The sequence below is a fragment of the Cyprinodon variegatus genome, unplaced genomic scaffold, assembly GCF_000732505.1.
Source record: "Cyprinodon variegatus isolate N-32 unplaced genomic scaffold, C_variegatus-1.0 Scaffold1498, whole genome shotgun sequence".
NCBI lineage: Eukaryota > Metazoa > Chordata > Actinopteri > Cyprinodontiformes > Cyprinodontidae > Cyprinodon > Cyprinodon variegatus.
Window position 1 is genome coordinate 70,342 of NW_015151951.1, and position 9,819 is coordinate 80,160.

Genomic DNA, 9,819 nt, shown 5'->3' on the forward strand with positions numbered 1-9,819 from the left:
AGAACCAGGCTCAGTGTGAGCGGCCATCTGCTGAGGCCCACTGGGGTTCAAGGAGACAGAACATTAGTGTTCACGTGTTCCTCAAATGCTCTTTACATTTCCATTACCAAGTCTGACCAAGAGTCATTTAGTGGAATCCTGACGTCTATTCGCTGCTAGCTGTTTCAAAGAGGGTAAAGAATCATTTAACTAAAGGTTTTTGGTTCTTGATTAAGCAAATCATTTAATAAAACATAATCTGGCCAAATAATGTTTTATTCACCTCATGGATTTGCATTGTGAATTGGTCTGAAAACATTCCAATTTCTTTAAAATTAGTGAAAAGCTAATTTGATCACATCCCAAATTCTTCCAGATAAACTTTGGTTTCAAACACAGAATCCATCTTAAACTGTAATATGTTTTCCAACCATGTTCCCCTTCCTCTTTGAACATAGTAGTTTAGTTTAGTTTAGTTTCACTAGTTTTAGTTAAGAGTGTTAAACTGAAATATGTTTGACTTGGAGCTGAATGATTTTTGTTAATAAACTCTTATATTTTGAGCAGAAGATAAATTTATTCCATGAATGTGCAGAATTAACTGTTTGACCATGATTAGAGCTCGAATCACTCTTTTATTTATTGTTCTAACACACAGTTGGTAGGACTGTGTGTCATAAACAGTATATAACAGCTGAAATAATACCTGATTAAATAAGGTATGTTACCCCCCCTACCAGGGAGGGCAATAAACATCTTAAAGTATCAGAAATATTAATTCCTACCTGGCTGGGTATTGAATAGAACATAAAATCACAACATTAATATCTCAACTAACATTTAGAAAAAGCAACGTAACATTTGGCTGTTGCAGTAAATTCATCTATGATACAAATGAAGGCAATCCTTTTTCCATTTAATCTCTCCTTGCTTATAAACCTGGACATTGATGGCTGGAGAACATATAGGAGAGCTTTACCTCCTCTGGAACCTCTGCCACCACCTCCATGTAGCGCTGAATCACATCCTCAGACCTCTGAGCCGACGCTGGAGGGGAGGGGCAAGAGATAAAATATAGAAAACAACAAAAACATTTAAAAATGAGGCAGTAAGCATAAGAAAAACAGTGAATTTTCTAACTACAGGTTCCTTTTTTTTATAAACAATGATTATTTCCATCATAAAAGCAATCTGGTGAGAAGAAGACAAACAAAGTGGCGTGATGAGAAGCATGATGGATGGAGACGGACATGAATGACGGGGAACATCAAACCTTCCTCGCAGGGTGAAGAGCGTTTCAGATAACTCTCGATTCAACGTTTACATTTTCCCATCAAGTCACTTTGATCTTTTCATCCAAGCTGAAAGTTGGAGTTTATTCCAGATTAACAAAAAAAAAATGAATAATGCAAATTACTGCATAACAACAGATGGTTTCTAATGGAGCCGATATTTATCAGGCTGCTAAACGTCACGCATTCGCCCTGCACACTTTCACACCCAATAAAGATGGAAGCAGCTAAGATGCTAAAGTGCATGCAGGGCTGAAAACATTAAAATGATTAAATAAAGAAAAAAAGATTTTTTAAAAAGCTGGTAGGAAAAACATTGAGCCCGGCGGGCCCATCTGACACCGGCTTATCTTTATCTATTTATAGAAATAGCCAAAATACAGTCACATGGTGTTTCATCCACACACCTTTTCCACTGGGGCTTTAAAATTTCTAAAACAAGTTTAAAAATAATTTTTTTCACAAATACATTTTGTTTTATAGGTGTGTAAACAAATAAAATGAGATTTAAAATTCCACCTGACTCTGTGGGAGTGATGGAACAGCAGGTACTCAGTTTTAGCCCCGCCCCCTAACGGCCGGTGCCCTTTTTATGACGTCATCATATGGCAACTCCACTCGGACAAACTGTATTACACCCGTTTATTAAGGATCGAAACTCTTTTGGATCCTCAACATATTATTCCCTATATTTGCTATTATTTTACATTTCATCTGCGATCTAAAGCAGCTGAAAGTAGAAAACAATCATCGTCAGTCTGGAAGGAAAGTCCCGCCTTCTAAGCCGGACTGAGCTCGTTTTTATTTTTACTAAGATCTGACGGCAGAGGAGGACGAATGCGACATCTTAAAAACGGACTTTCGTAGAAATTTTAAAACAAGTTATTCTATCTGTAGAAAGTGAACAGTTGACACGAACTTAAAAGTAGTGTAGCTTAGTGTGGCTAACAGACCGAGCTAAAAGAGGCTAACCTGCTAGCTAGTACCTACTGAGCACAGCTAGCCACAGCGCTAACCAGCTCCCCCCTTTATATCGTGATCATATTTCCTCCCAGCACTCTGCCCACTAAAACCTCTGAGAAACAAACACGCTTCAACTTATTCAGTCTAAATTTGCTTGACTTATAGTGAAGCTGTGGATCTATAAAGTCTGAGGTTCATCCAGAGTTTCAAATGGGCTTTCATGGTGTTTTGCAGTGTTTATTTTGGAAAAAAAAGTTGTCATGGCTAAAATTGTTTTTTTATCACCTATAAATCAGACATGGTGACATTTAAAATTGTGGCTCAACCTGAAAAATATTCCTCAATGTCTTCCTGTCACACAAATTATATTATAGTTTATAGTTTCAGGTGGAATTTGCTCCTAAGACCCTCAGGGCTTACGGGGTTAACAACAATTAAAAATCTCTTTGGATCAGGTCTTCCTGTAGGGCGGCGGTAGAGGGCAGCAATAACCAATACTGTCCATCACATTTCTCTTTCACAATAAGAGATGACTGCTTCATTTCTAAACATACAAACCTCGCCTTTAACCTGATATTAATTAGTTTGTAAAGTTTGATAGTAAAGAACACGCGGCGGACACCTGGTAATAAGGTCGTCCTTCAATTTTGGTCTGTTGGCGAAGAGATGCAGGGCACGACAGGACTTCAGCCCCCCTCATCTAAATGATACGGATTTGATCTTTTTGGACTCTAATTAAACTGCATTAAAAAATGTGCATCCAGATATGTTCCAGTTACATTGCAGTTAGCTAAAGAAAATGCAGTAAATTCTTTTTTTTTTTTTTAGTTGTTTCATTTCAGTTTTAGCTGGTTTAATTTAATAAAAAATCTTCTTTAATGATCTATCTGATTATTAATAGAAAAAAAATAATCAACAGATTAATCTAATTGCAAAATAATAGTTCGTTTCAGGCCTACTTTAATCCAGACCAGCTTCTCATTATTCATGACTTGGAAATTATGAACAGAAGTTTTATTCATCCAAGTCTGAGAAGGATCCTTACAAATGACACGAAAAACATGGTTTCAAAATGAGGATATAAGGTGAACAAAAGTCACCATTTTTATAAAATAAAACTGATCTGATTAAAACTATTTTAAATTTAAGGGGAATTTCCTTCCTTTAATCATCTGGTAGTTGAAACACAGAATTCCTTTGAATGTTATGAACTCAAAATAACAAAATGAGTCAAACTAAGATGATTTCCTGAGCAACATGGCTGCTTTTAGTGATAAATGTTAATGTAGAGAACATCAGCAGTCTTTCTGTCCTTTAACAGCTTTTTGCAGATCGGTTGTTTCCCAAAAGTTGCTGCAGATCAGAGGTTTAGCATCAACACTACAGAGTTAACGTAACAATGTGATTTAACTCATTTAAACTAGTCTCTGTGTCACCATCATCTCTGTCTATTTTATTTAATCCTCTTTTAGAGGATTAAAAAGTCTAATGACTGCCTTCATCCTCTTCACTTAAATTCATTGTTTTCTGATGTGTTTAAAAAGTTTCCCCAATTTTTATAAGCAGCTGCTACGGCTGTAATTCTCTAACCCCCCCTGTTCAAATCCCCAGCTTACAGACACAAAATTCAACTGATGTTAAGCAACAAACCAACGCAAAGCTACGGCGGAGTATCAGGGCCAGGCTAGAGGCTTTTTAATTTTTTTACTTTGAGAATAAAGTTGTAATATTACGAGAATCATTCAACAACCCATTTCAAAAAGACAGCTTGGAGCTCCGCCCAGCAGATGACGGCCGACCAGCTCCACCAATCAGCAACCAGAGTCCACTTTGACATCCTGCCCAGTTTGATGCTGCTGCTAAAAGATTTCCTGATTGGTCAAACCGATGCTAAAGTAGAACTTCACATGATGCTCCACATTCCTCATTTTAGGGAAGAAAGGGCTTCTTGCAAGAGCTGTCATAAAATACGACTTTATTCTCATAATTTCAGGACTTTATTCTCGTAACGTTGCGACTTCATTCTCGAAATAGAAGAAAATAAAATCTCTAGCCTGCTAATACCCCGTCGTACAAAGCAGAGCTTGTAAATGATGGGAATTAATGGATTACATTGATTCCACTAAATTAAATATTAGAAGAATAAATAGTTGATTTCCAAGGTTGGAGTCACGACTCACCGTAGGTTCTTAAGATTAACTTCAGAAATTAATTTATAAAATCAACCTTCATGTTAAAGTGCTAAAATATATGCAAACACCAGTTTAAAATGGGAAAAAAGAACTACCTTGGTTACTGATGCTGATTGTAATTTTATTACACCTGTGGTTAATGGATTTTGTTAGTATAATAAACCAATAGTTTGGTTCTTGAGTCATTAATATGCTTTTGGCTTCATTTACAGTTTATTTATACAGGATTCCTCTAGAAAACAATTAAGCTAAGATTAGATCAGATGAAGAGCATATATTTTTGTAATCTGTTCAGATTTTTAGGAGCATCAGCCTTCAGACACCTTCTGGAGCCTCGTCTCCTTCGTCTACATTTCACATAACGTCTGACAAGCTTCCTTCATCCTGCTGATGCGGCGTCCACCATATAGGCAGGTGCAGCTCTAATCGTTTACCACATCCTAGCAGGGCCGCTATTTTCTTTCCCTTCTCTACCTCAGTTGTGCTGCTTTGAGTCGGTCAGTCGATAAACTCCTGATGCATTCTGGGAAGTTATGTTTGCAGCTACTGATCAAAGGGGTCTGAATACTTTTGAAAGGCACAGAACCCTTTTTTACAGCGTTGAAAGACAAACCATTTCTTTTTTTACCGGACATGGGACATTTTTTTGGACTACTTGGATGTGCCTGCAGCTCAGAGAATGAGACTGGGTTTATTACACTTAGCTTGGCAACAAGAGGACAATTTGTAGTGTTACGTTTGTTTTTTTATGCTTTTGGGCTCCCTTTATTTATTTATTTAATAATTTTTATTTATTTATTATATGTGTGTATATCCTTCTATGTATGTAGAGTTTAATTTTTGATGTTTTCCTGCTTTGCAAAAAAGTTCGGTAAAAAAAAAAAAAAAAAAAAGGCACAGAACGTCGCCTGATGTGGAGGTAGAGTTCAGAGGTGGAGACTCGAGTTTGTGACTCGTACTCGAGTCGCACTTAAGTCGCATATTTAATGACTTTAGGCTTGACTTAGACTCGTGATTTTTGGCTTGTGAACAATACTTTATTTTTAAGTGTTTTTTGTTTTACTAACTTGACTGATCGCCGCTCGCCTTACCCGCACACAGCAGAGGTAAAAAAAATGCATGCATGCATGATCGACAAGCCAAGCTTTAAAAACTTCATGGCCGTCGTAGAGGAGAAATATGTTGTGAATAATGTTGTGAATTAGCACTAAATAAATAAACTGAATTGAATTTAAAATACTGCCTGCCAAGTCGGTTCTGTCTGTTCCAGGGCATTAAGAGACAAAAAGTTATTGCCACAATGTTTCTTTTATGAAAGAATTGTTATTGTCCTGCTATTTATTTAGGGTTTTTCTTTATCTGTTGTAGTTGCTAATTTAATAAAAAGCAGGATTGTGATTGTTTTTTTTTCTACAGCCCTCATTTTCACTTAAAAATAAAAGAGCAGACATTTACTGCTAAAACTAGAAAAAGTTGTAACCATAAATGTCAGGTAAATACTGTAAGAAAATTGTTGTTTTTGAAAGAAAAAAATAAAGATGCAAAATTTAACTGGAAAAAAATTGCGTGTGTGCTTTTTAAAATTATATTTTTCATTTAGCAGTTCAAGATAATGATCATTCCATAGATATAATAGCGACCTTTAAGCTATACCGTCTCAGTGACGGAGATGAAAACACAAGGAGAAACAAGCAAGCACGCAAATTATTGCACTTATTTTAATTAATGGAGTGATTAGAATTTATTGTGCGATTAATTGATAATTGTGACAGGCCTTCTCAAGACTTGAGACTTGACTTGGACTTGCAAAAAATGACTTGTGAACATGTCTGGTAGAGATATATCCGAGGTTATTGTGAAATGTTGAGATAAAGGGGAGCAGGACTTTAGCCACCGAGCTGCTTCATGTTCTAATGATCTAAAAAGGGAGGGTGGTCAGTTTTACCGAACCTCTGCAGCACATTAAGACATAAAATGCTTTAAGCGGCGACACTGATGTAAACTGCACGATGAGATGACAAACCAGACCGTGAGGAGGATTAGTGGTAGGACACATTAAGACAGATGGATGTTATGGAGGATGAGATACTCCTCAAGCTCATGGAGATGAGGAATGACGGAGATGAGGAGGTGGATTTTGGCTACCTCTCCTGTGCTGCCTCTTTGCTCTCCTAACTGAACTGCTGCTGCTGCTGCTGCTGGGGGGCCTGCTGGCTGTGGGGAGGAGAGGAGGAGGAGGAGGAAGAGCGAAGGGAGCAGGCTGCTGATGATGATGATGATGCTGCTGCTGCTGCTGCTGCTGAGGGAGGGGGGCGGAGGTGAAGTGCACGCCGAGTCCCACTGCTGACATCAAAATGGAGGCCATGCCTGGAGCGAGGGGGAAGGGGGTGGGGGTGGGAATGGGTCGGGATGAGGCGGGATGGGGGCAGAGGTGGAGAGCCAGTGAGGGGTGCAGGAGCAGAAAAGAACAAATCGAAAGAATGAGTAATGTAGCAGCGGCTGATGCTTTCACTGCGACGCACAAAGTCAGGCGGCAAAACTTTCAACTTTAGTCACAGGATTTGGTTCTAAAGGTGGTTGCCTGGGCAACCGTCTGCTTAACAGGTTTACAGCTGTTCTCTGGACCCAAAGCTTTACACTGTTCCTAGAGAGAAGATCTTAAATAAATAAGGATGTAGAACTTTGACAAGACAAAAATTAGAAAGGTATCCAAGGAGCCCCAAAAGGTGATAAAAATCCAAGCAATGAGCAAATCACACGTCTCCAAACCAGGTCTAAAAATGCCTGATAAATTTAAATAGATCTAAAGTTTCTGTCCTTTTTTCATCGTTTTGTAAAAAACAGACGAAGCTTCAGGAAGGAGAAACTGCCTGAAATATCTCAGCCTGAAATCCTGGTATCTGGGAGTGATCTTTGCATCAGGTCAAAGTTCTGAGACATGAGTTTGGTTGGAAGAGGCGTCGGTTTTACCCTCTGAGCCCAGCGAACGGCTCCGTTTGAAGAACAGAAACAGGCAGGATGCCCGGTCAGCAGAGGAAAATACCGCAAACTTAAAAGTCAGCAGCTGCAAAAACTAGAGATGAAGAAACCATGAATGATGAGATAAAACCATCCAATATTCCTCAATGGGAAGTTTATCCACTGAAATCTATTCCCTGGATTGCTGGTTGCCCAAAAAAAGTGAAGCCACCGTCCGCCATATTGGCACTCCCCACTCAAACGGAGACCCATAGTCAAAATGCCTCCCTGTTCAGCATTTGGCTGCAGAAACCAGCAGTTTTCTGTCTGCGGGAAGATGTTCCACATTATATGTTACAGTCAGTGGATGAACTAAGCAATAAATCCATCTATAGCCGATGGATCCTATAGTATAGCAGGGGTTGACGTTAAGGATTTTTACCACTTGCCCTTTGGGCCCTTTGGGCAAGTGACTTTCGCATTTCATTTGCCCAGAAACAATTTTTACTTGCCCAATATAATGTTTGATAAATATAGTTCCTAATATTCATTTTTGTATAAATATCAATGAAACATGTTTGTTTTTTAAATGTTTTTTGTAATTCAGTATTTTTTAAGTTTCCAGGTTCCTGGTGTGTATCTGCATGCGTCAGATAATGAACTCCAGCCTACATTAAAGTGTTAACATGCTTTTCAATCCTTCCTGCTCATTCTTTTCGAACTAAACTTTGCTTTAAACTGTTGTCTGCTTGGAAAAATATAAATTGTAATGTTAAAAGGGTTAAAAACGTACACTACTACTATTCACCAATCTAACATGTTTAGCTCTATAACATTTAAATGCATCTCTCCAATGTCTGAGAGAAAAAAATTTAATGAACATTTTTTAATGTATGACCTGCATCACTGTACAGAAGACTGCCATATGATAGAAATATTTACACTGTGCACATGGCATACAATTATTATTATTATTTTCCTAATCCCTGACTGATCATTTTTAATCTAGCGCGTATTATAGTATAGATTAATCTATACTATAATACTATAGTATAGATTAATCATTAATTCATCATCCAGCTGCTGCTCTGCAGAATTCTCTCCCAAAGAGCTAAGTCACGCCATCTGGCGGAAAATCACGTGGCTTTTTCAAATCACGCGAGAATGTGTACAAAACAACAAAGATGGCGCCGGCAAAGCTTGAGGGTCGTTTTCAGCGAATGTCGGTGATTTTAAAGTAATTTTGAGTGATACTTTTTTTTTTGCGATCATTGCACTTGCCCGCCAGGCAAATGCAATGAAATTTGTACTCTCCCAACAATAAAAACTACTTTCCCCGGGAGATCGGGCAATGGTTAACATCGAGCTCTGTATAGTATGTAGCATAACTACTTAGGATACATTTTATAAAATTAATCACCCTAGTGACTGAAATGCAGTTTCCACATATAGACTTTTGCTCCTTTAAGCCGGGCATACACCGTGCGATATTTTCAATCGTTGCACGCAACTACAGTTCACATTGTACGACGGAACCGCAAGGTTTAAAAATTCCCAGTTCACGATGTTTGTTCTCAAACTGTGCGACCCGACGCTCTGATGCGATCGACCTATTCACACTGTACGTCTAAGAACAAGGTGGGACTCAGCACTGAGAGATGGCGCTGGTTGGACTCATCAATCTGGAAGAAGTAGAACTCCCTTGTTTATACATGCGCAGTGCTGGAGGTTCTGGTAAACTCTGCTTCCACAGCAGGATTCGTTCACGACCACCTCACGACCTCCGACTAAATTTAAAACATGTTTGAACATCTTCTCCCGACCTTACGACTTCTGATCAGGAGGAAGTCGTGAGAGGTTGATCGCCCCTCGTTACCCCCTGTATGCTACACGATGCAGGACGCACAATGAGGTTGAAACTCGGCTCCATTGAAAATAATTCTCGCACGACTGGAGAAAAAAAAAAAAAATCGTACAGTGTACGCCCGGCTTTAGCTCAAGTGTTTGTTTCCATTTATCCTTGTACTTAAACTGATTCAGCAACTCGTCGTCAGGAGGTTTTACTGCACTCTACTAAACGCTGCTGATGTAGACGTGCTCTTCCTGGTTTGAAGCTCTTTGGTTGTTTGGATTTAGTGAAGCAATGATCCTAACAGGCTCCGTGAATGAATTCAATGATAAAAGGTTTTGTTTTAACTGGGTGAAGTGTTAGACATCAAGTCTGACAGAAATAGAAGCCATCTTCCAAAGCATTGGGTTCCTTTTCTAATGTGGTGGTTTGTGCTAACCTGACCTGACCGCCAGATGGATTTGCTCCTCATATCCATCTGGAAACCTTCAGTTGAAGTAATTTTGGGAAGGGGCGAAAATACTGGTTAGCTGATTGGCCTATGTTGGTGATAGACGGGCCAAATAAACCAATCAGATCAACGAAG

At 38.8% G+C, this 9,819-nt stretch overlaps 1 protein-coding gene across 1 annotated transcript in view; it reads right to left on the reverse strand.

Moving 5' to 3' along the window:
- The window catches only part of LOC107103649 (probable E3 ubiquitin-protein ligase DTX2), a 32,469-nt gene that overhangs the window by 7,848 nt on the left and 14,802 nt on the right, over window positions 1-9,819 (reverse strand). Inside the window, exons 4-5 of the mRNA XM_015403433.1 lie at window positions 6,572-6,793; window positions 959-1,026 (exon numbers count right to left, since the gene is read on the reverse strand). Coding sequence (XP_015258919.1) covers window positions 959-1,026; window positions 6,572-6,793 — 290 coding nt within the window. The remainder of the gene's footprint in view (window positions 1-958; window positions 1,027-6,571; window positions 6,794-9,819) is intronic.